This window comes from Camelus dromedarius, chromosome 21 (genome assembly GCF_036321535.1).
Source record: "Camelus dromedarius isolate mCamDro1 chromosome 21, mCamDro1.pat, whole genome shotgun sequence".
NCBI classification, from domain to species: Eukaryota; Metazoa; Chordata; class Mammalia; order Artiodactyla; family Camelidae; genus Camelus; species Camelus dromedarius.
This window is the reverse complement of record NC_087456.1, coordinates 24546410-24572673: the sequence shown is the minus strand read 5'-3', so window position 1 is coordinate 24572673 and position 26264 is coordinate 24546410. Positions and strand designations below refer to the sequence as shown.

The following is a 26264-nucleotide window of genomic DNA, read 5'->3' as shown; positions in this document are numbered from 1 at the left end:
TTGTGCTTTTTATTTGGTATTTCTAAGTCTGCTTCTGCAGCTTTTCTCATTTTGTATTAAAGCTCCTGTCACTGTTGTTTGGTATTCTTGACCTTTTCTGATAGCCTAGCAGAGATGCAGTCGGACCCCACCAACCGTCCCTCCTGTCTTGGGTAGGGCTAGGGTCATCAAGAATTACACAGACAGCCCGTCTGAGGCGGGACAGCCAAGTGACTGGCTAGAGGCTGCCCAGTGTCCAGTGAGGGGCAGCTGTTCCTTCATTTTCCACTTTCCTGTGCTGGGTTTTGGGACTGAAATTAACCTCCATTCCCAGTACCCTGTGAAGTAAAAGTGTTCATTTAGCTTTATCCCTGGATGGATTTTGGAAATGATGAAATTGAAAAATCATGCTCACTTAAAAAAAATTTTTTTTTAATTTAAGTGTAGTTGATTTACAATGTTAGTTTCAGGTGTACAGCAAAGCGATTGAGATATACACACATACATATACACATACATACATATACATACATATATATTTTTTCTTTCCAGATTCTTTTCCATTATACGAAAAATTGAATATAGTTCCCTGTGCTATACACTAGGTCCTTGCTATTTAATTTCTTTTGCATACAGTATGTGTATCTGTTGATTCCCTTTGGATGGACCTAGAGATGATCATATTAAGTGAAGTAAGACAGACAAAGACAAATATCATGTAATATCACTTATATGTGGAATCTAAAGAAAAATGATTAAAAAATCATGCTCACTTTAAAGTCAACCATTAAAGTTGAGAGACATTTTATTTTCCTTTTAAATTTCTGAGGGCAAATTAGGGAGCGAGATAAACAGACCTGCACAGAATTTAGTGCCCTCGAGCTGTGCTTTCTGCAGAGAGTACAGAGGTCAAGTCCTCATCCAAGCTGTGTTGCCCTTCATTCTGCGCAACTCACCCACCTGCGACCTCAGGTGCACATCACCACCAATCAGCATTTCTTCTGGGAAAGCTAGATTTGCCCAGACCCCTTCCTCCTCCAGTTGATTCCTGGAGATGAACCACAGTGGCTGAAGCAGCACGGAGCCCTGGACCCTGAGCACAATCCTGGGATTTCAGAGGAGTGGGGAGGGAGGTGGTGGGAAGAGAAAATTTAGGACAGATGTACCCTATTTAGGCCTAAATATTTATGGTGAGGAACACTGTCCCAGGACAGATCTTAGCTCAGCACTGGAGGGCCCTGAGGTGTGTTGCCAGCTGGGGAGAGAGAATTTGAGGTCCTTTGGAGACTGTCTCTTCTGTGATGTGAGACACCCTCCATCTGCCTGGGTAATTTGGGGGAGGTCTTGTAACATCCTGGCCCATGTGCTGAGCTGGGCCTGTTGACAACCTGCTTGACCAAACCTTAGGCAGCTTCCTCCGAACACTCCTCAACTGGGCCTCCACCTTGGCTATAGCCTTGCCAGACCTGCAGGACCCAGTTTTAGCAAGAATCCCGCTAAACCCGGTTTTAGAGAGAATTCCCCACCCCTGATGTCTCCTCTGTGTTTCCAGCCACTGACCCCTTCACTGTGCTCTTTGACTATAAATCCCCAGATGTCTTTGCTGTATTCAGAGTTGAACCCTATTGTAACCTCTATTGTAGTAGTTTTATTTTTCTCATTGAAATACAACATTGTATTAGTTTAAGGTGCACAACGTAGTGATTTGATATGTGTATATATAATGAAATGATGATCACAACAGATCTAGTTAACATCCATTACCTTACATAGTTATAACACGTCTGAGATCAGTGCCTTACAAGGATAAGCGACATTTCCTACTGCCCGGAAGAAGCCTCAGGACCTTGTGGCAGTACGCCCCTTCCTAGCCACGGCTCCTGGCAAATGCAGCTTATCTCAGAAGCTTGATGCCTGGAGGAGGCAACCGAGTTCCAAGACCTATTAGAAGGCACTCGCTACTGCGGGCCGCCTCTCTGGGCGGCGGGTGGCGGCCAGACACCCCTGGCCACTGCCGGCTCCTCGCATGCCTCAGCTTGCAGGTCCTGAGGCCCTGGTTTCATGCCTCCACTCTCAGATTCCCACTCGCCCAAAGCTCCTCGCTCCTGCGCGGGCAGATGAGGAGGGTGGCTGAAAGCAGCCGGAGACTCTCCGGAGGCTACGTGGTGTAGACCCTCTCCCCACTATCGCTAAGAGATCTGCCCGCTTCCTGATCGCTAATTTCGAAATTACGTTTCGTCCTGCAAATTTTGAGGAAGGAGGTTTATTTTAGGTTAAACAACTCCCAAATACGTAAATAAATCGGTCACTTGGGGCGATCATGGGGGAGGGTACCTCGCTTTGCAGCAGTGGGGAGGGGCGGCGGAAGTGGCGGAGGCGGTGAGACTAAACCAGGTTGGAGCCGAGCCACCACCTCCCAGCCGCAGCGTCCTAGGGGCCACCCCTCAGGAGAAGGACGCGATGACCTGATCGGCCCGGAAGGGATTCAGGAGCCGCCCTCCCTTTGAACTCGGGGCCAAGGGCCGCACCTCCCCCAGCAGCCCCGGGCGGCAGCCGCGCTCCGGCCAGGCTTTTGCTGGCGCGTCCAGAGTGTGGCCCACCGGAGTCCCAGCCGCGCCCGCGATCGCGGGGCCATGGGCGCCGCCGGCTCGTCTGTGCTGGCCCGCCTCGGCCTCCCCGGGCGCCCAAGGCCCGGCTGGCTCGCGGTCGCCCCGCTGGGACTGGCCGCGGTGGCGCTGGGGGCCGTCGTCTGGCGCCGGGCGCGGCCCAGGCGGCGCCGGAGGCTGCAGCAGGTGGGCACCGTGGCGCAGCTCTGCATCTACCCGATCAAGTCCTGCAGTGGGGTGTCTGTGAGCGCGGCGGAGTGCACGGCCCTGGGGCTGCGCAGCGGCCACCTGCGGGACAGGTAGGGCCGAGCCCGGGCGCGAGAACAGCGCGGGGTGTGCCCTGGACGCGGGCGGGAGCGGGGGAGCATCAGGTCCTTGTCTTACATAGAAAGTGGGAACTGGGGGCCAGGGGCAAGAAAAAAGAGAAAAAGAGGCCATCACCGCCCAACTGCAGACGCAGGAGCCGACCGCCTTCCGGAGGCGGCTGCGTTTCCACCTCCCACCCGCTCTTTCACAGCTTGCGCGGGGTCCACATGTGTGTGCCAGGGAGCGAGCACGCTTCTCAAACTCCGTCTAGCGGAAGCCGCGAGCTTCACGGGATTGGTCCCCGCCATTTATTTTTAGTAACTGTCCCTTAAGAACTTGGGGAAACTTGGAGCCACACGGAGCCCAGCCCTCCAAGAGCGCACCAAGGTGGAGCATGGAATCATAATGACAGCAATTAAAGCTTAAGCTTCTTGCACCTTAAAAAGCGCTACTGCAGGCATTATTTTCCCCAGTTTTCTCACGCACCCTTTTATAGATAAGGAAACTGAGATTCAGAGCCACCCAGCAGTGGACCCAGGGTGTGGTTTCCTTCAGCACACTGGTGCTTTGTAAATTTTGGTTTTATTCTTGTCCTACCCAGGTAGTCACGATCTGTGAATTTCTAGGGTTCAGCGAAGATTGTAAAGGCCCGGAGCAAGCAGCTCTGTCCTCTTCTGGGTCTGGCTTCCCGCCAGCCCTGGGCCTCATTGTAAGGCTGCACTTTAAACTGCCTCCCAGACCATCCTTCGCAGTTTCCACAGGTAACAGGCAGGACTGATGGGGGCTGTAACTTTTACCCCCTCCTGCTCCCCAGACGGAGGGCAATTCATGACAGAATGGAATGGTGAGCTCTTTTTATCATCACATTATCAGAAAATGTGATCAAGAGAAGGAAACAAAAGGCTTGCAGTCCTCTGTGATGACTGACTCAACGTGACAGGTGCCCAGGAGCACAGAGGACAGAACACCAGGAACCGTTTGGGGTGGTCAGGCACCACTTCATAGCTAGAACTGAAAATTTCAATTTTCCAGGCAAGTGGTTTGGGAGAGGAACATTCTGGAGAGTGGGAAAAACACTGGGCTTGGAGGATAGGTATCCTGGCAGAAAGGCTGGTCCACTCTGAGGTATTGACCAAAAGGAATTGAAAACAGGGACTCAAATAAATACTTGCGCACCCATGTTCATGGTGGCATTATTCACCATAGTGAAAAGATCATTGTTCACAAAACCCAAATGTCCTCCACTGCTGAATGGATAAACAATATATGGTATATACACACACTGGAATATTATTCACCCACAAAAAGGAATGAAGTTCCAATACAGGCTACAGCAGAGATAAATCTTGAAAACATCATGTTAAGTGAAATAAGCCAGACACAAAAGGACAAATATTGTATAATTCCAGTTTTATGAAATATCTAGGATAGACAAATTCACAGAAACAGAAAGTGGATTAGAGGTTGCCAAGGGGCTGGGAGGAGGAGGGAATGGGGAGTTACTGCTTAATGGATCGAGTTTCAGTTTGGGGTGATGAAAAGATTCTGAAAATAGATAGCAGTGATGGTTGCACAACATTGTGAATGTACTTAATGCTGCTGAGTTGTGCAATTACAAATGGTTAAAAATAATTTTTTAATGTCCTTTCCCTGTTGTTAGACACTTCGGTTGTTTCCACCATTTGGGGTTGTGAATAATGCCGCTGTGAACATGTGTGAACAAGTACCTGTTTGAGGTCCCTGTTTTCCATTCTCCTGTGTATATACCTGAGACCATGCCATGTATTTTATGTAGTATATATTTTACCACAATGAAAAAATTAAAAAAGAAACGACAGTCTGACATGTGTGAGGGCACAGGAGGTGAGACTGGCTGGGAGGGCAGCTGGATTATGAGGGGCCTTGTCTGCCTCGCTGAAGAGTTAGGATTTTATTTTGAAAGCAGAAACCATGGGGCAGATTTTGCATGAGGGGGTGGGTGACATGATCAGATCTGGGACAGGGCAGAGCTCTGTCTGTGTCCAGGATAAGAGGGGCTGATACGAGAGGATTCCCTCGGAAAAGAGCTTACACCAACTTGATTTTTCTAGCGTAGCCGAAAAGGCAACCAGGATGACCAGCTGGAGGTGATGATCTAAAGTATCCGCTGTATTTTTTCCTTATGTCACGGAGCCCCAGTGCACAAGCTCACTTCTATCATTGTAACCATTCCATTCAGTGGGCATCGAAATGACCAAAATGTCAATGTGTTTAGCTTCCTTGGGAGCTGAAGGGTCACCTATGCAAACATGTGATTCTTTTTCTGGAAACAGTTCTTTCTGTTGTTCTCATTTCTCTGTTTATCTTTGTTCTGGGAAGTACCGCTAGACCCTAAGTCCTGGGCCAAAAAAAAAAAAAATATCGTCTATATTAACAATAGGCCTTTTAACAAATTGCGGAAGTCACAGCTCTGAATATTGAAACATGAATTTTTTTTGAAAGGTGGGGGTGGATTTGGTGAAGTGTAAGGGGCATTGTTTGCTGGTCAACTTGACCCCCTGCTCTGAGAGCAATAGAGCGGTGCCTTGTTTCCATCAGCAGGGGCCCAGTGCCTCCTCATGCTGGGCACCATGCTTCCTTGGACCCTTAGGGTCTTCCTGTGAGATGGATTCCTGTCATCGCCTTAGTGCATGTTTATGAAAATTCCTGGCAGTTGAGATGAGCATGTAAAAGCTTCTTTGATTTCTGAGCCATCCAGAGCTCAAAATGTTTTGCAGATACCACATTGGATGCTTGAGCAATTATTCAACACTTTGATATTAACTGCCAGACTTAGTCTTGCTGTGCTGCTGAGCTGATGTTTAGGACACACACACACACACACACACACACAACTCCCCCACGCCAGGCCTGCAGTGAGGACATCAAAGATGACAGTGCATCACTGAAGAACCCCCAGAGACGGGCTGCCTGCCTGTCGTGATGGTCCATGCAAATCCTGTGTTTTGAAAATGGCAGGTTTTGGATGGTGATCAACAAGGTGGGGAATATGGTTACTGCTCGACAGGAGCCCCGCCTGGTCCTGATTTCCCCGACCTGTGAGGGTGACACCCTGACCCTCAGTGCAGCCTACACCAAGGACCTGCGGCTGCCCATCCAGACACCCATAACCAACGCTGTGCACAAGTGCAGGTAAGGAAAGCCTAGATCTTAATCCTTGCGTGAGAATTTGTTCATGAAGGTCTGGGAAGGTGTGAACTGTGGAGAGACTCCAGAAAAATGCTGTCAATAATTAACCATTGATTGCGTATATACTGTATGTTGGGTCAAGTCCTTAACATCATGACAATCTAAAATTTAGGAATTTGGTATCTGCAAATGATAACCACTATATATAAAAATAGATAAAAAACAAATTTCTTCTGTATAGCACAGGGAGGAACTATATTTGATATCTTGTAATAACCTTTAATGAAAAAGAATATGAAAATGGATATATGTATATATATATGTATGACTGGGACATTATGCTGTATAGCAGAAATTGACACATTGTAACTGACCATACTTCAATTAAAAAATAAATTAATTTAAAAAAGGGAAACATCCTAAACATTGAAGCCAAAAATAAATAAAAAATAAAAGGTGGGAATGGCAGAGGGAAATAGCTCAGTCGTAGAGCACATGCTTAGCATGCAAGAGGTCCTGGGTTCAATCCCCAGTACCTACACTAATTAAAAATTTAAAAAAAGAAAAGAAAAGAAGATAGGAAAGGAAGCAGCTTCAGAAATGTGTATTGATGTTGGGCTGAGAAACATAAAAGTCTGATGCAGAAAACTATAGGAACAAAAGCATATTACAGCATTGACAACCAGAGAAAAATAACCAAAGGAGAAAGGACACAGATGGGGTGGGAGGAAGTGGGGAGACGGTCCTGGCAGAAGTGAGGTTACATCGATATATCTGTCACCTTGGAATTATCTCTATGTTGCTTGGAAAGACCGAGAACCTTCTAAATCTGAGTCATGGGAGGAGTCACAAATGGCTATGTGACCTATGGTATTTAGTTCTAATGAAAGGAAGTTCCAAAATAGAAAAGAACACCTACAACTGGACGAATGACCTGACCTGCAGATACCCAGGGGTCCGCATCATAATAGGGGTGGAGATTCAGCCAGGAGGCTGCTCTGAACAGAGGCTGTTTCCCCAACATCAGAAGGACAGCAAGGGAGCAATTATTACAGGAAAACTAGCTCTGCTTTTAAGAAGTCATGTCTAGAAATGATCTTTTATCTTATTCTGGGAAAATTAAAATACAGTCTAATTATACTCTGGTCACAGTTGTCACATTTTGAATTAAAATGCAACGCAAATGCTAAATTAGTCCACGAAGAAAATAACATCACATCAAAAAATAGAGTTTAGCTGAAAGATGTCTAAATACCCCCAAAAGTTCATAAAATGCAAAAACCAATATAATTTCTATAATATCAGAGTTTTAAACATAGTGATATGTTTTTATTTTAATTTGGTGGTTTTTTGATTGTAAAAGTAATACATATTCATTGTTAAGAAAATGGAAAATATTGAAAAATAGGAAGACAACAAAAACCATCTGTGATAGTTCTAATTCATATTTTGACATATTTTCTTCCAGTCTCGATGGCTAATACTTTCAAAACCAAATTGGAACAGTGCAGGAAAACAGAGTCTTCAGTACTGTTTATATACTTAGGTGGATATATTGCGTTTTTTTTCAGATTGCTAAAAAAAAATCTTCAAAAAATAGCATTTTTGTGTTGGCATTGTATTTCATTCCATGGGTGTCCCTAATGCATTTTAACACATCCCCATGATTAAACATTTGGATTGATTTCAGTTTTTCCAGGTATGAAGAAGAATGTGATGAATAACTTGGCATGAATCTTTATTCATACGTCGTATTATTTCCTTAGGGAAAAGACTTGAGCAGTGGTTTTGCTAGTAACAAGAGTTTGGGGCCCATAGACTTTTGATGTACGCTACTAAATCATTTTGTAGAATGGTTATTCCAGCTGTATACCCACCAGCAGTTTATAAGCATGGCTGTCTTATTGCATTCTGACCACTGTGTTCAAAAACATTTTGTCAATTTTGTGGGGGAAAAGGTAATTTCTTATTGATTTAATTTGTATTTTTGATTGTCTGAGGCAAAACTTTTTTTTCTCCCTTTGGACATACTTTATTTATTTATTTTCCCTTTTTTACTGAAGTGTATTTAATTTACAATGTTGTGTTCGTTTCTGGTGTATCATAGTGATTCAGTTATTATATATATATATATGTGTGTGTATATATATATATCTATCTTCTTTTTCATATTCTTTTTCACTACAGGTTACTATAAGCCATTGAATATAGTTCCCTGTGCTATACAGTAGGACCTTGTTGTTTATCTATTCTATACATAATAGTTTGTATCTCCCCATCCCAAAGTCCCAGTTTATCCCTCCTTTTGAATATGCCTGTTGCAATTTGTATTTCATATTTCTCCAAATCCTGGTTCCTGTTTGTCTGCCATGGTTAGATATTTACCCATACTTTCTTGTGGTTAAATTTTTTTTTTCATTTAATAATTTGTTCCCTTGAAATTATGTGGAAAGTTTTTTCATGGTCTCACACAGGCTTTTGGTCCATGCCCAAAAGACTACACAAGAGCATGTTTGGAAATTGCAAAATAAGAAGGCTTAGACATGCCAGAGTAGTTTGCAGACCCTTAGGGTAAAGATACCAAGGCCCCTTTGGACTCAGGTGTCCTTTAACAACCCAGGTCATTCTCTTGGGAAGGACCTGTAACTTCAGCCCGCAGGTTCCTAAAGACTTCTGGTGAGTTTGGGGGACCCCAGGGTCACCTTCAAAAGATCATGATCATAGTCAGTACTTTTGTTCTACAGCTGAGGTTGTTACTTGATTTTCTCACAAGCCGTGCCAGCTACTAATGGGAAACAGAGAAGTAGGACTTTTTTGTGGGTTTTTCAGGCAAACAGTCTCAAACTGTACCTATATCATCTTTGTCAAAGGTTTTAGGAACATTTGGATTTTTTGTTTGCTTGGATTTTGGGGACAGTGTGTTAATGGAATGCTGGGCCCAGAGACACAGCTGAGGCTGCTCAAACCCAGGAGAAATAATAACTTCTTATTTAATATAAAGAGCAATTAAATTAAATAGGACTGACATCAGCATCATGGAAGAATAAGATGCCCCTGGTTTGTGTCCTTCCCCTCAGCAACAATTTGGCATCCGTCCCTGGACAAAAGTGCCTTCGTGGGAGCTGTGGGACCCAGCACCAGACCCAAGGGACCTGGGAGGAGTCTCGCCTACCTGTGCATTGGCTAATAGGCATACAGACCTCGGTCCCAGCCCTGGGCCCAGCAGTGGCCTGTGAACTGGCTCCAGACCCTCTGGGCTGCAGTCTGGGGGCCCCTGCAAAACACTATCTTAGACAATCACCCACGGACAAGAGAGCCTTTGTGGTAATCCAGGTTTCTAGCACAGAAGTTCCAGCACTCGGTTAGAGAAAAAAAAAAAAAAACAAAAACAAAAACAAAAGACCCAACAACAACAAAAAACCCAAAAACAAGTTTGAATGCAATGGAGAGGGAAAGAAAAACAGTTTGATTTATCCACCCCCGTCATCCCTCCCCGAAGGCAGCACAGCTTAGGGCCAAGCGAGATACCGCTGCCAATGATTTCTTCCACAGAGGAAGCAGAGAGTGTGTAAGTGAACATCCGGCTTCTTCAGCTGTGTGGGACATTATTTCTCTCTCACCGCATCCAGAGGACTGAGTCATGAGCTGCATGATGGAGGGGTGGGGAGAGGCTGGGAAAGCAGCAGACAGCACTCTCAGAGAGCATTAAAGGGATGCGGACCCTGCTAACTGCACTGCGGACTCCATCAAGACGCCTGCCCTTGAGTTGCTGGGATCACGTCACCAGTGGATTCCACTGACAACAAAAAAATGTCGCCCCCCCATCGGGTTCCACAAGAACAAGGTCACTAGCCACTGTAGTCACTGACCTTCAACACACCCTGAAAGGAGTTCAGGGCGGAGATCAGGAATGAGGCCCTCTGTGCTCTGCGAAAAACTGGCAGAACAGGCTTTTATGTATCTGTACTTTCAGGAAAAAATTTTATGAACCCAATTTCTTGCATCTTCTCATACCTAGAAAAGCAGTAAAATCATTAACAGAGACACCTGCTCCTCATGACTAGCAGCAACTTTCTAAGATGTGTTCTTGATTGCACATACCCCCCTTCACCAAAATCATATCCATACTGATCTTGCCTGTCTCCCCTCTTCTGAGCAGTTCCTCAGAGCTATCTGAGAGGCTGTCTCCTGGGCTACAGTCCCTCAGCAAGGCCCCAAATAAAACTGAACTCACAGCTCTCATGTTGTGAGTCTTTTTTCAGTTGACACCCCCAACTGGCCCCACAGGTACCCCCAGCTCTCAGCACAACTCACCCATAACACCCCCCTCTCCCCGGCTGGCTCCCAGTGTGCCCTCCTGATGGAAAGCTTTGGCAGACAGCTAGTGAGCACATGCAGTAAGATAAGCCTGAATCTGCAGGCCAAGGAAGGAGCACAGACTTGAGCTTTTGTGTTAATTTTGAAGGAAAAAAAGGGAGATTGACAGTGCTTGGCCTGATGGGTTGCAGGACTGAAAGAAGGCGTACAAGCTTAAGAATTCTGCAATAAGAGAACAAGAACCATGGAGTAGGTGTATCCGTAGAAGGCTTGATAAAGCCTCAGAATCCATAGCAGGGCTGATACAAGATATTTCTTTCCGGAGGGCAGCTGGTAAAGGCTGGAGGAGGTGACTGCTACTTCAAATGCAAAGCCAGCACCACAAAACTCCAAGAAGCGTGAAAAATCAATAAAACGGTATCACCAAAGAATCATAATAATCTTCCACTAACCTATACCAAAGACATAAATTGTGCTCTTGGATTAGAAGAATTAACATTGTTAAAATGTCTATACTACCCAAAGCGATCTACAGATTCAATGCAATCTCTGTCAAAATTCAAGTGGTAATTCTATTTTTAGCTTTTTTGAGGAAACTCCATACTGCAGACACTGTGGAAAACAGTATGGAGGGTTGTCAAAAAAGTTAAAAATAGAACTACCATACGATCCAGCAATCCCACTTCTGGGTGTATATTCAAAGGAAATGAAATCAGGATCTCAAAGGGATATCTACACTCCCATGTTCATTGCAGCATTATTCACAATAACTGACAACCTGAGTGCTGACCTATGGATGAATAAAGATATATATATATATAAAACAATGAAATATTTAGCTATGAGAAAAAAGCAAAAAGAAAATCCTACCATTTGCAAAAGCAAAGAGGACCTTGAGGGTGTTACGCTAAGTGAAGTAAGTCAGACAGAGAAAGAAATTCTGTATGAGATCACTTATATGTTCTAAAACTGCTGAACTCATAGAAACGGAGAATAGAACAGTGGTTTCCAGTCCTGGAGGCTGAGGAAATGGAGAGATGTTTGTCAAAGAAAACAAACTTCTGGTTAAAAGATGAATAAATTCTGGGCACCTAATGTCCAGCATGGTTATTATAGTTAACAATACTATATTACATAATTGACAGTCATCATCAGGAAAAAAAATATATATTTTTTAGGAAAAATATATTTTTCCTCTGTTTTGTGTCTATAGGAGATGATGGATGTTCACTAAACTTACTGTGCTAATCATTTGATGATGTAAGTCAAGTCATTATGCTTTATACTTTAAGCTTATACAGTGCTGTATATCAGTTACATTGCAATGAAACTGGAAGGAAAAAGAAAGTTGCTGAGAGAGTATACCTTAAATGTCACCACAGAAAAGAAATGTTAATTATATGAGGTGAATGGGGTGTTAACTAACAGTACTGTGGTAGACAGTTAGCAATCTATAAGGGTGTCAAATCAGCACGTTGTATGCCTTAAACTTACACAATGTTGTATGTCAATTATATGAAATAAAGCTGGGAAAATTATATGGAAATATATTAAGTATATATTTTTATAAAAATATAAAAAATCATTAATATATTTTATAATATAAAATACTTACTATTAAAGAATAGGTGTTTTTGTTTAATTACATATTTGATTTATGGAGTAACTATACAAAGATAACTTGAAATAACTGAAAAAAAGAGTAATTACTGGTATCTACTGAGCAGATATAAAACCGAAGAATTGTTTTTGGGACTTCGTATAGATTATCCCTAATCCTTACAAGAGGGTTGTGATTTTATCCCCATTATATAGATGAGGAAACTGAGGCATAGGAAAAAAAAGTAACTCCTAGGTCACTGAGCTAGTCATTTGTGGAAACAAGATGCTCATCCAAGCAGATCTCCTTGACTCTCCTCTTTCCCAAACTTCAGACATTTGCATAACATGACTATGATGTGGGTCGAATTATAAACCACCTCTACTCTTATTTACTTAATGTTTTTCTTTAAATTCATTCAACTTTTAAAAAACCTTGAATATGTTTATTTTCAAAGGAAATCTTGTATGGTTACCTATATAATTTGGTGGGACTAGAAGGTAACTGAAATAAATATACTACAAATAAAATGTTACCTAATTCCAGCTAGAAGCTATTGCCTAAAGAGGTCTCTGTACCTGAGGTCTGTTCTTTTCTTTTTTTTAAAAAAAAGAGGTTATTATCAGGTATTGCTAGAAGTTAAAGACAGTTAACACTAAGCTGAAAAGAATCACTTTCTTTCCATATAATTCACCATTATTTCCTGGTACACCCAGGCACCACCTACAGTAATCTCGAATACCCACAGTGGTAGTGGTCTTACATGTGGGAAACACTGGCCAATACTAAGTGTTTCTTGTTTTCGTCTTTGAAATACATGTAATTCCCAAACAGTTCTGCCCAGTGTATATCAGGGAGGAGGAGGCTTCAAATCGGACAGAGTTAGTCCCAGCAATCAATTATTATTTATAAGTTTTAGATATTACAGTATATTTTCACGTACATTGCTGCACTGGTTTTATTATTAATATACTGGCAAAGTAGACCCAGCTCTGTTAATAAAGATTTCTGGTTGAACCAGATTTTACAGTAATTATAATTTTACTTTATCCTAATATGTTAGGTTTCTTCTGGAGAACTCACTAACTTTTCAAATACATGATCTCATTTTATCCTGCCTGTATTCCTTCCAGGCAGGGAGGTACAGTTATATATCAGTCTGTTTTATAAAATAGATAAGCACTAAGAATATACTGCATAGCATATACAGTATCTTGTAATAACTTGTAATATGCACGTTGTATAGTACAGTGTACAACTTGTAGTATACAAGGTACCCAGTATCTTGTCATGCCTTATAATGGAGTATAATCTGCAAGAATACTGAATCACTATGCTGTACACCTGAAATTAACATAATATTGTAAAGCAACTATATTTCAATTAAAAAAAAATGGGGAAAACAAGGCTTGAAACCGTGTCTTCATTTGGGCTTCCACAGTGGCCCGGAGGCAGGGCCAGGCTAAAATGATGTCTTTTGATAACAAAGGAATTCCAGCGGCATCAGAGCCTGGTGCAGCCTTTCTGATAAGCAAAGGATACGTAGGGTGTCCAGATTTTCAAAGCCATGTCTGTTCTTTGCTCCTGTCACCCCCTGGCAGAGTGCATGGCCTGGAGATCGAGGGCAGGGACTGTGGCGAGGCCGCAGCCCAGTGGATCACAAGCTTCCTGAAGACGCAGCCCTACCGCCTGGTGCACTTCGAGCCCCACATGCGACCAAGAAATTCTTACCAAATAGAGGACGTGTTCCTGCCCACCGATCAGGTCAGACCAGCACCCCTTGGCTTTGGCCTTTGGTGCATCCTATAGAAGGCCAGCTTCCTTGGGAGCAGAGATCAGGGCATTGTGTCTGCTGAGCTCAGTTCTGTCACTTTGCCATTGCTTTTGTTGCAAGCAAAAGGCAAAAAATAGAGCCCTTCCCTTGGGAGCACCCTCTGTGTTTCTTGATCTGGGGACTCTTGCACTTTTTTCCCAGGAGCATCTTCCTTCCGATTTATGTAAGCCTCCTGGTGCGAGTAAGGCTTCAAAACTGCTCTAGGCCAGTACATCTCCTACTCCATCTGTAACTGCATGCGGAGTCTAGCCCTTTAATACTGCGACGGCAACTGTGTGTCAGATCACAGGTGGGCAAACAGGCGTGGGTATGGAGATCCATGGAGATTTAAAATGACAAGACTGGCCCTTCAAAGATTAAGGTTGTAAGAATTCACCATGAAAGTATCACATAGAGTGCTATGTAATATCATTACTGTGGCCATGGTGAACATTGGTTTGCATAAAAAATTAACATCCATGGAATCAGTGAGTATTCTGTAGCACATGTAACCCAGTCATCAAACCCATCCACCTTATTAAGCATGGGAGAATTTGGAGGATGAGAAAGGGGCAGCTCTGGGATTCTGAGGCCACATTCTCTTCTCTCCATCATGTAATTCCTGTTATGTGCAAGGCTACTGAAGGCTTCTGAATCACTATAGTCACTTTTTCTATAAAAAGAACTAGAGAAATACTTAGATTGTGGTGGGAGGTGGAGTGGGGGGGAGGACGGTTGCAGGAACTAGACCCCAGTGACCTCTGAGACACAACTTTGTCCACGGCATGTTGTAACAGTTCATGTTTTCCCATCAGATCGTGTACGCGGATGCCTGCCCATTCTTGATTCTTTCTGAGGCATCCTTGGCGGATCTCAACTCCCGGCTAGAGAAGAAAGTTAAAGCCACTAACTTCAGGCCCAATATCCTAATTTCAGGGTGTGGTGTCTATGCAGAGGTAAACGCTATGCCTTCTTGCCCTTTTTCTCGGGTTTACCTTTTTTTTTTTTTTTTTTTAAGGTATGAGAGTCTTTGATGTTGGATTAGATTATACCAAAGGATGCATTACTTCTTGGTCCTATATTCCACCACAATTCAGTTTTTCAATTTCTTGAGCACCTGATCAGTACAGACTTTTGTGCAGAGGATACAAATTTAGATGGGGCAGAGACACAGGGGTCCGGGGGCATTGCAGGGTCTGAGACTTCTAAGGAGATTCCAAGGAGGCAGGTTAGTTTTTGAGCCAAGTTCTCTCAGCACAGAATACATGATCTATGTGAGCCATGGAGCAGATTCAGGGTGTGCTCCGGTCATGTGGGAGGCAGGTGTGCCAGGTGCAGTGGGCAGAACAGACCATCCCAGAAGCTGAGGACCTGCACAGAGGCTTCTAGAAAGCGAACCCCCTCCTCATCTCAGAACCTGCCTCTCATGGTTGTGGTCCTTCCCCGAGTCCCTTCACACCCATCATCCCCACTCCTCTTCCTCACTTCTCAAAACCCCCACGCAGGGCCACATTGGGGAAACCTTGCTGCCCTCCTCCCTTGCCCTGCCTCATTCAGAGACCTTTTCCTGTCATCGCCCTGCCCCTTGGACCTATCGGTACTACTTCTGGAACTTTCTCTCCCTGGCTGCACTGCCTTTGCTCCTTTACTGTTTGCCTTTGTACTCCTCACTCAGGTAGGGGCTTCCAAAACTTCTGGCCTTGACCGTCTCTCTCCCTACCTTCCCTCGCTGATGGTGCCCTGTCCCGCAGCTGCGCCATCTGTCACCTCCTGTAGGTCCTTCCCAGGTGTCCAACCGTGGACTCCCCCTGGAGAGCTGGGCTCACATTTCTGACTATCTGCTGGGCATTTCCACCCGTTCTGTTGACTTAGCAAACTTGTACTTAGATACTCCACACCCCATGCCCTACATCTCCTTCTCTTGACTTCATAGCTTCTGTCCTGGGCACCATATTCCTTCTATCACCCTGGCTTAGAGCTTACAAGCCACCCCTGACTCTTTCCTCTCCCATGTTTCTCCCATCCCCAACCACATCTGCTCCCTTTCTGTTCTCAGCCATCAACTAGATCACCTTTATTATCTCAAGTCTGGGCCACTGAGTGGTCCTGGATGTTGCCACAGCCATCCTCCCAGAGCACCGGAGTGACCTCTTCTACCTTAAAAGTTTGTGACAGTCAATGTTACTTCCTTGCTCAAAAGCCTTCCATGGCTCTCCAGTTCTCAAAAGTCCCAAACTACCCACTCTACCATTCTGGTCCCTCCATAATCTTGTTACAGTGTGCCCTTCCAGTAAAAGCTCCAAAGCTGCAAACTGGACTGAGAATCTAACATGTATTCTCCTATCTCCCGGTCATCCCAAGTCTCACCCCTTCCCCACTTAGAAACCCCTGGAACTTCTTTAAAAGCCCAGATGAAAAGCCACCTATCCTAGAAGTCTGCTCTCATCGCCAGACCCGGAAGAGCTCCCTCTCTTCTCCAAAGCCACTCTGTGCTGTGCCTGTGCCTCTGCATACCCGGCTTTTCCTGTTTCAATTTTTTTATCACCTGGAGGTAATGTGCTCTGTAGGAAGACTTTCATGGGCTCAGTATTTAACATGGTGCTGGGCTCACAGTGTGCACTCAACATGTAATACTTTTCTCCTTTTCCTCTGGTTTGCCAAATAGATACTTTTCTGATGCTGGAATTTTAAACTTATTTTTCTGTGAATCAATTCCCAACAGGTTTTATTGCACATAAAAGGGGCTCTGTAAGTATTTCTTTAATTTATAATAAATTAACTTCCTAGTCAGAACCCTCATTTCTTTCCCTTTGAATCTTTTATGTTTTTGTTTTTGTTTTTGTTTTTGTTTTGTAAGCACGGTGCTTCCTAGTGGAGAAATGTACACAAAACAGGCTGGGTTGCTCTAATCCGAGGTGCTCAGCTTTTTAGACTGGAGAAACATGCAGTTAAAAAAAAAAAAAGAAATCCCCAAAACCAACCAACAAAACCAGTCCGCAATACACATATCAAGAATAATACTATCAGAGTTAAAACTTTGGGTCTGGAACTCTGTCTCTGGCTTGTGATCATCAAAGGACTGGGCAGGTTGCTTTTAACTCTTGGATTCCTGTCTTCGGGCTGCAGGCAGCCTGCTTTTCTCTCTGAGCGTGAGAAGGTCAGGACTACAGTCAGATGTGCTTCCTCATTATTTCCCGGAGTCCTCATCACCCTTCTTTTGTGCCTCTCAGAATCTCCACCCTAGAAGACTCAGTTCAGATCTCACCTTTTCCATGAAACCTCCCCTGACCAGAGCAGCCTGACAATGTCTTCCTCTAAACCACCAGCATGATTCTTGCCTGCACGGTTAAACCGGCACACGGGGTGGTGCTGTCTTATAATGCTTTTTCTCAGTTTTCCTGGAATTAAAAAAAAAAAAAAAAAAAAAAAAGAATATTGACCATTCACTTTTCATGTGTGTATTGTTCTCTCTCCCCTGCTGGATTTGAGGGGCACAGTCGATTGATTTGATTTGCCCCGAAAATTTGGCACCGATATGACACAGGCAGTAGACAAATGCCTGAGAATTTCGGGGGCAGTTGTGCTTTGTGATTCCACCCCAGGAGAGATGCAGAGAGAAGTAACGCTACCTGACCTGCGCTGCTTGTGTTCATATCCGGCAGGGGGAGACAGGAGATAACAGAGGCAATGCAGGTGTGCACTAAGGGCTCTGACACAACCTAGTGTCCAGAGTAACCCTCCTCCCGTACCCCCTCCTCGCTTTCACCCACCTCTTCCGGCAGTCCCCGCCCTTGCCTTCCTCACCTCCGCCAGTCAAGCAGAGGCTTCCTGAAGGAGATGAGTTTCCAACCCAGTTTTACAAGTAAGAGCAGACGGAGCATTTCATTTCATGGGAGTGAACTGACTTTCAAGGCAGAGGGAGGGAAACAGGGAGGCGTGTGGCTTCTCGGAACGGACGCGACGTCCGCCATCTTTGATGAAAGTGACTTCATTAGCTGTCAGGTCATAGGTGGGTCAGGGCCACGGCTCGGAGGTGCTCACGTGAACTGGGTCCTTCGTCCCCAGGATTCGTGGGATGAGCTGCTCATCGGCGACGTGGAACTGAAAAGGGTGATGGCTTGCTCCAGGTGAGGCGCATGCGCAGCTGCCCGGGAGCGGGCGGGAGGGGAGCGTCTGTTTTGTCCTGTGTATGATGCCCTGTGTGTGTGTGTGTGTGTGTCCAGGTGCATTTTAACCACAGTGGATCCGGACACGGGCATCATGAGCAGGAAGGAGCCGCTGGAGACCCTGAAGAGGTAGGACTAGGCGATTTAATATCTCAGAGGAAGCAGAGAGAACGTCACGCTTATATATGCTTGTAGGGGAAGGGAGTCCTAGTGACTGGGTAATTTGGGAAACATTCCTGGGTGTTTTGGTTCCCAGAATGCCTGCTTTTACAACTAATTTTATTTTTCACTTAGAATTCATGGTCTGAACACGCCAATTAACAACAACAACAACACATGGTTTAGATATTTTGGCAAACTTTATTATGGGCTGAGTGGTATCACAAATTCCTTAGGTATGATAAGGGCATTGTGATGACATAAGAAATGCCCATATATTTTGGAGAAGCATGTTGAAATGTATAGGAGTGAAGTGATGTGACATCCGGGGATGTACTGTATATTATTTTAGCAAAAGGACCCACGGAAAAATATGTCAAAATCTTGATAAATAGATCTTGGGTGATAGATGGGGATTCATTGCACTATTTTTTTATTTTTACTTTTATGTTTACTTAAAAATTTCATCAAATTTTTTTTTTAATGAAAGACAATGACAGGCAATAAGTTTAAATTGCTTAGAACGATATTTATGATAACATTAATTCTAAAAAGCTGATTTCAAGATAGCATATATAGTATTGACTTTTTCGGTCTTTATTTACTTGGTTTTACTTTTAAAAATGCATAAATATGCCTGAGTGGCTAAAAGGCTGTAAGGCTGTAAACCAAAACGTTAATGGAGGTTCTCCCTTGGTAATGGAATTATGGGGGAAATATACCTTCTGATATGTAGTCTCTAAACTTTCTATAATCAACCTGCATTACTACTGCTAAAGCAGTAACTCAGGACCCACGCACTTCTATGTTATCTGCCAAATCTGGAGCCGGGATATTGTTGAAACCCTGAACATGATCTAGTGATGCTTGTCTTTGCTGGTCCCTTTGGTGTTGAATGCAGGATGACAGGTGGAGTGTCAGGTGTCATCTCTGCAGACCCAAGACCCTGGGCTTTGACCCTGACATGTGTCCTTGGGTGCCACTTGTAGAGAGGGATAGTGGGGAGGATGGTGACTCTGCTTTGGGCAAACCCTGGAAGACTTGGGGAAGGAACGCAGTGGAAATTTGGCCATCTGGGATCAAAGCCATCACAAAAGAGCACATGGAGAGGAGGTTATGCTTGGCTTGTGTGATCAGACTCCCTCCCCTAGGATGGGAGTCTGCTTCCTTCCATCTCTCACCAAGCTCATGGCCCTCTTTGAACCGACAGTCTAGACTCCTTTGGTCAGCACCAACCCCTCTCTGCCAATCCTGCTGTCCTAGAAGCTACTGTCTGGCCCCCTCCCTGTGCAAGCTGAAGCCCTGGGGCAGAGCACTCTGCCCCAGACAGCACATTGCCCCGAGGCATGAGGCCAGCACCTGTGGTCCATGGAGACCAGCATCCTGCATCAGGGCCAGGCTACCGAAGGTAGGCAGCTGGCATTCACCGGGCCAGGCCACATGGCAGAGAGTGACGTTAGGGGTGGGGTCACAGACAAGGTAGACTGGCGGGAGGTTGGGAGGGGAGGTACAGAGAGGAATTCTTGACGTGAAGAGCAAATGGCTACTTTCCATCTGGGTCCCCACCAGTGGGTGTGGATTTGCAGGAACATTCCAAGAGGGGGCTACAGACTAGCCTGAGGCAAATTTCATCATTTTGAGGGATATTGTATATTTTTCAAAGCTCAAAATGACATTAATTAACTGTTCTGTAAAAAGTTAAAACAATGGAGCACCAAAGATTTGTACATTTTACTCCGTGTAAATTTTATCCCCCCTAAAAGGTAAAGAAATTTTAACCCTGGGGAATGATATGCCAGCTGAACTGTTTGGAGATGAAGTTTACTCAAGTCTGCAACTTACTTGGAATTGTAAAAAAAATTACAATGGATTGATGGATGGATAAATATGTGATACAGGAAAGAGAGTCACATGTTATGTATAGGGTCCAAATGCTTGGTCAATGGATGTTCTCTGTAAAATTATTTGAACTTCTTTGCCTGTTTGAGGATGGTCATCGTAAAAGGTTGAGGAAGAGTTACTAGATGTGCTGGGACGCTTGTGAGGGGAGTGGTTTAGAGACGTGGCAATGATAGACTAGCTATTCCTCCAAATGCTCATTCACTTGTGGTCAGAACAAGCTGGCGATTGGTCTTCCCACTTTCCTGTGGCTGCAGATGAGCCACCTGGGGGAGGAAGGCAGGGTGGGCTGGGGAAAGCTGCCCGCTGTGGGCGTCAGGAACCCTGGCTCTGCTGCATATGACCTTCATGATCAGCAGGTCCCCCTCCGGCTCAGACCTTGGGTCTTCTTCGCTATGAAGTTGGTGGGTTGGGCCAGGCCTGGATGATTCTGTGTGCAGACCAGCCACGTGATTTGGGGAATTGACTGGCATCCTTTTTTATACATCTTGTTTTCTCTCTCTCCTCCCAACACATTGTTTGGTGTCTGGCACCCTTCCCTCTGGATTTAGAAAGTGCCTGTGTTTGGGCTGGACCTCGGAATCTTCAGTGCTTACTGCTCCCCCCCCCAAGTGGGAGCTCATGTTTATAGAAGGAGGATAATTGACCCCAGCGAAGAGTGAGGGCAGGCTAGTGGGGTCACCGGGAGCCAGCACAGCTCTCCTGATCTCCTGCAGGCTTTCTGTAGCCCAGACATCCCACCCTAATTGCTCCTAATACCCCAGGAGACAGGCCAGCCAGCCTAGGTGTCTTCTCCTGTGTCTTACTGAGATTTAAATTGCCATAGATACAGTAATTTATATTCTTCCTGGGACATAATGACCATAAATCAGGAAGAGGAAGGCCTGACATAAATTGGGAAGAGGAAGGCCTGACATAAATCATGGAAGCGAAGCAAAGTGGTGTCCAGAGCATCCCCTCGGCTCTCCTGCAGGACGCTGGGAGCCGCACTGCCTTCCCTCTTCCTGGGTCCTTGTGGCGCTCCAGGGCTGTGCTGCTACGGGAATGCCAGTTTTCAGCGGGCGACCTCTCTGCTGGCCTCACCTACGGTGATCTGTCACTCACAGGCAGAATCAGGGTGGCCAAGCAAGGAGAGAGAAGAAGTACATCCCTGCCCTGCTGAATGTCTGTGGGCCATAGGTCCAGGGGAGCCTTTGTCTGAAATACTCACGGCGGTGGGCAGCTTGGTTGAGGTTGGTCTGCTGGCAGGAAAATCTGGAGAGTGGATTACTCTTTTCTTAGGGGAGAGTGACTTCCACGGAGCCCCACAGGAGTGATGGGGGTCTATCATTGTAGCTTTCAAGGGAAAGAAAAAAATCTCATTTGTTCTGCAGATGCAAAAATGTTGTTAAATACAGGAATACTTGGACAATAAGGACATTTGCCACGATCTGCTTGTGTCAGGCTGTGCTGGGCTGAGCTAAAGACAGACGGACTTAGTGGGAGTGATACAGTCACCCCCCACCCCATCTGGCTCTGTCACCCCCCAGTAATGACACTGGCAAGTCAGTTTCTTGATGCTTCCATTTCTTTATTTAACTGAGCAAATAATACGTCTCCTGGTTCACTCTCCCAGTTGATCAGAATAAAGCAATAAATATGATTTTCTTTCTTTCTTTTTATTTAGCAATTCTTTTTTGTTTGTTGTTTTAGGGGTGGAGTAATCAGGTTTATATATTAGGTAATTAGGTTTATTTTTTAATGGAGTTACTGGGAATGGAACCCAGGACCTCCTGAGTGCTAAGCATGCACTCTACCACTGAGCTATACCCTCCCCACCCCGATGTTTAAATAGCTGATAAAAACACACAATGACCGTGTAGGCTCTGGCTATTAGTAGTCTCAGTTTATCAACCTGACACCTTCTGAGAGAAGGAAAACCTTGGAGACACTTCTTTCCATTTTCGGAGGCTTCATTAAAAGCAGCCCAGCGCAAACCTGCCCAGCCTTTGGCTCCTCCTCTCCGCGGTGCCTTCGCAGGGCTGCTTGGTTCCTGACCTGGCCGTAGAGATAGAGATTGGGAGATCTCAGAAGTGACCTGTGCCCCACAGTGGGACCCAACAGTGACCAGGGACCCTGCCTGCAAGTAAGTTCTGGGCCTCGACCAGTAAATGAGTAAGCCAAGCAGCCCTCACTGGTGCACAGCACTTTATAGGCAACAGTTTCTGAGTATGGAGACCTCCGTGTATGTGGAACCAAATGCCTGCGGTGTCCTGCCCTTTAGAGGCATGGCATGCTTTCGTGCTTATTGAAACAGAAAGTGCACTGAGAGAGGCGCTTTAAAATGAGTTGGTAATTTATTAATCCCAACAATGACAAAATATATATGGGAAAAAATCACGAAAGATCCACGTATGAGATGATGCTGTGTTTTCCGTCTCTTGAACCAAGCTTGGTGCGCACTTGAATTCACAGACTGCCGGCAATGCGGCCTGAGCCCCACCAGGGGTCGCTGATGATCTCATTTACCGAGTCCTTCCTCAGCCCTGCTGGGACGGTTGTCAGCAGGAACAGAGTGGGGACAGGAGCTGGGGAGGCTGGCGGACAAGCCGGCCACCGCTCCCCTCGGCTGTAGGGAGGCCCCGGCGGGCTGGGCCAGCCCGGAGCCACTCTTCCACTCCCGTAGCGCATCCCATTTCTATTCCTGGGCAGAGAAATAGACGGCCGCCTGCAAACCAGGTGATCCAACCTGCACTTGCACAAACCACCTCCTGGGGCCAACCCCAGCAGTTTAAGGGGCTTGGCTGGGAGGGATGGCAGCTCCCGTGGGCCCTCCTCTCCTAAGTGACCTGGTAAGGGAGTGAATGTCTGAGTGAGTGGTTGATGGAAGGGGCAGTGTACCCGCGGGTGGCTAAACGTTTATGTAGAAGAATAAGTATTAACCCCCATCAGTTCTTCTCAGGCCTGGGCATGTACTCAGGAGGTAGAAAGATGGCCAGGCGTCAAACCCTGGGGGGAAAGTCCTGACTATGGAGTGAACCAGACTTCCGTTCTGGCCCCAGCCTGACCGCTTAGGTCTGTGATCTTGGGCAAGTGGGTTACTCCTCTGAGACACTCCCCTCCCAGCACCCCCATCAGGTGGGGATGATACACATTCCCACATAGGCTTGTTATAAGGACTAAGAGAATATGTACGATGTTCTTTACAAACTGTAAGTGTATGATGCTCAGAACTCTGACCCTTAATTCCCTCCCTGAGATAATCAGAGCCTCCCCAGGAGCAAACGGGAGAAACCCCAAGCCATCGAAGTCGTGATCTGCCCCTATCCTGAAGAGGTCACTCTCCAACAGACCCAGAACCCCAGGTGTTCTTGGTACCACGTGCTGGCAGAGGAGAGGCGGGCTAAGAGGGGTGCCTGGGTTCCCAGGGTCCAAGGTCATGGCTGAGACCTGAGTACAGAGCCAGGGAATGTTCTCGGTGAGGCAGGGCAGGGCAGGCTGGCTTATGGTTCTCACCCACTTGTTGATTTATTTATTTTCTTAACCAACCTTATTTGGAGTGGGCTGCAGCATACCGGGTGCTGTACCAGGCTGTGGGCAGACAGCAAGAAACAAAGCAGACATAGTGTCTGCATCCAGGGGGTGGGGAGCTGGGTGTCTCCAGAACAAGGCTCTAGATTTGACCTTCTCTGTTTGCTCCTTAACCACTTCTGATTTGATGAACAAAAGCAGGACTGAGTCGTTGCAACTATTTTTTCCCAAAAGTGCAGTAGAATGAAATGAATGCTTTCTGTAAAAATGTTTTAAATATTAAAGTGATATAAAATTGGAGTTAGCTTAAATGAGAAACTGGAGGAAAGTATTCTCTCAGTGGAGGCGGGGAATCCTGCCACGTTACTCGCACACGTTCCGTGTACACTCTTCTTGGGGCTCCTGGCACTTTCTGCCCAACAAAGGTATTCATACTGCTTCTGACAGAGGTTGTTACCCACCCACAGGTTCATCTGTTCAACAAACGATTGTGGGTCACTGGTGACAGCAGGGCCCAGCATTGGGTGTGAGCAGTACCAGGGAGGGAGGGGGTCCCATTTCCTGCTCTCCACTGTCTCTGCAGCTTGTAGAGAGCCATGTGCCCTGACGCTACAGGACAAGGTGTGTGAGTGTTCCAGGGGCAGGCAGAGAAAACTGAGGATGAGGGAGCCACTCCTGGCTAGGGGCTCCTGGGCTTCCTTCCTGGGACATGTGGCATTTGAGTTGGGCCTTGAAAGAAGGGCAGGAGTCTAATGCTTGGGGAACAGTGGAGAGGGGAATCCAACAGGAATCTCAGAGGAACCAGTGAGCCAGGAAATATGCAAAGCAAGGTGATAGGCATTGAGGAATCCTAGGGAGTGCTGCCGAGGAGCACGGAGGGGCAGAGGGTATGAAAGAGCTGGCTAGGGCCAGGTAGAGAGGCTTGCACACCAGGCTGAAGAGCTGAAATGTTATTCCTCAGGTCCTGGGGAGCTACTGAAAATTTCCGAGCCTAAAAATGATAAGACCAGAGCAAAATTTAAAAAGTAATGTATTACGAACTGTTGACATATGAAATAGATGAACATCAAGGACCTACTGTATAGCATAAGGAACTATATTCGATGTCTTATAATAACTTATAATGGAAAAGAATCTGAAGAAGAATATGTAGATACACATATATATATACATATAACTGAATCACTTTGCTGTACACCTGAAACATTGTAAATCACTGTACTCCAATTAAAAGAAAAGAAAGTAATATAGGGTAGTGTTAACAGTGAGTTGAAAGTGGACAGGGGAGAATGAGGAAGAGAGGTTGGTTAAGAAGTTTGTATTACAATCATCTGAGGATGCTTGAAGTGCGATTGTGATGGTGGGAGGAAAAGTGAGCAAACTCAAATGATATGGTCCAGGAAGAGCCTCGGGACTTGGCAACTGTGGATAAGCCACGGAAAGTGGGGTGGGGGGAGGTGTAAAGATGAGTCCAGCCAGGGCTCTGAGCCTGACTGGTGGGTGAGATGGCTGTTCTGATGATGGACATGGAGAAGCCAGGAGGAGAGAGGCTGAGGGAAAAGGGAAGTGATAAAGTATGTTCAAACGTATTGAGTCCCTAATCTTTCAGTGCTGAAACAGAGAACATTACCTGGAGAAAAGATGTCGGAATACGGCCACTGGTTGTGCTTAACGGTTGTTGGTGCACTGGGCGGGCAGTTTACTGCACAACCACAGGAGGCGCTGCTGTGTTAGTCTTGCTGGGAACGGCGCTCGCTGGAGCTGGGCAACTTGGCCACCCTGTGTGGGGCGGATACTTATCAACCGAGAAGCAATCACATGCTGTTTGAGCTCTTGCTTCTGTTTGACTGTGACTCATTATGATCTTTTTCTTGTTGCAGTTATCGCCTGTGTGATCCTTCTGAACAAAAATTGTATGGAAAATCACCTCTCTTTGGACAGTATTTTGTTCTGGAAAACCCAGGGACAATCCAAGTGGGAGACCCTGTGTACCTGCTCATCCAGGAATAAGAATCCTATGTCTTGGGATAGCAGAGGCCTTTTAATAAATGTTCTCAAAAATGCTGACACTTGAAGCCCAGTGTTTTGAAACTGACACCCTAGCATTTTTTTAGATCTGTAATCTCAGGTTTTTCATCTTTTGGACTTTTGTCTCAGTGCATCCAGTGTCCCAGTGTGCGAAGCAAAGAATAGTCTTGATAACTTAATAGGACTTCAATAAGTCACTTACATGACAAGACATGATTCAAGAAATCTTTTGTTTAACTATGATTGTAGAATCATTCTTTCTCCTTCTTCACCATTCCCTGACCCAGAGGACTAACCTCCATCATCTCATTACTACCCCTTAGGGAAAGAGGAGAGAAGAGGCAGAGGAAGCTTGGGGAAGTGAGAAGCATGTTCTGGAATCTTTTATTACCATGTGCCTGGAGCATGCAATAGAAATTAACTAGCTCTCCAAATAAGGCTGGCCTCTCACTTCACTTTCCTCCTCAAGCCCTAGACTAGCTTTTGAAAGGGCACACAGAGCCTGACCTTCAGGAAACATGCAGAATGTTCATTTTCCATAGGTCATCTTGGATCTGGCTCTGTTGCTCCTCGGACAGTGTCCAAGAGGATTTGGTGGGTCCCTAATAGCATGTCGTGCCTCTGGGCTGTAGGACAGCAGAGATGTCAGGGTAGGAAATCAGCTCTTGAGGGCAGTGTTGCTGTCAGACTTTGATGTGGAACACGTGGAGAGC

At 45.5% G+C, this 26264-nt stretch overlaps 1 protein-coding gene across 5 annotated transcripts; it reads left to right on the top strand.

Moving 5' to 3' along the window:
- The first annotated feature begins 2377 nt into the window (after positions 1-2377).
- On the top strand, positions 2378-25590 carry MTARC1 (mitochondrial amidoxime reducing component 1). Of its 5 annotated transcripts, XR_004132138.2 has the most exons (9): positions 2378-2884; positions 5889-6062; positions 13578-13740; positions 14605-14745; positions 16512-16537; positions 17572-17651; positions 17855-17916; positions 18013-18084; positions 25404-25465. XR_004132138.2 is itself a non-coding variant. In XM_010992925.3 (7 exons), exons 1-7 carry the CDS (start codon positions 2613-2615, stop codon positions 25531-25533), a joined length of 1014 nt encoding a protein of 337 aa, XP_010991227.2. In that variant the 5' UTR covers positions 2388-2612; the 3' UTR covers positions 25534-25590. The 5 variants fall into 5 exon arrangements, 1 of the variants encoding a protein (XP_010991227.2); XR_004132137.2 differs by lacking the exon at positions 16512-16537 and having other exon boundaries at positions 2379-2884; XR_004132140.2 differs by lacking the exon at positions 17572-17651 and having other exon boundaries at positions 2380-2884.
- Positions 25591-26264: the final 674 nt, after the last annotated feature.

Coding starts and splice junctions, on each gene's coding strand:
- MTARC1 (XM_010992925.3), top strand. CDS start 2,613: ATGGGCGCCGCCGGCTCGTCTGTGCTGGCCCGCCTCGGCCTCCCCGGG. Junction 14,746..17,854: donor GGTGTGGTGTCTATGCAGAG/GTAAACGCTATG, acceptor CTTCGTCCCCAG/GATTCGTGGGATGAGCTGCT. Junction 18,085..25,403: donor CCGCTGGAGACCCTGAAGAG/GTAGGACTAGGC, acceptor TTCTTGTTGCAG/TTATCGCCTGTGTGATCCTT.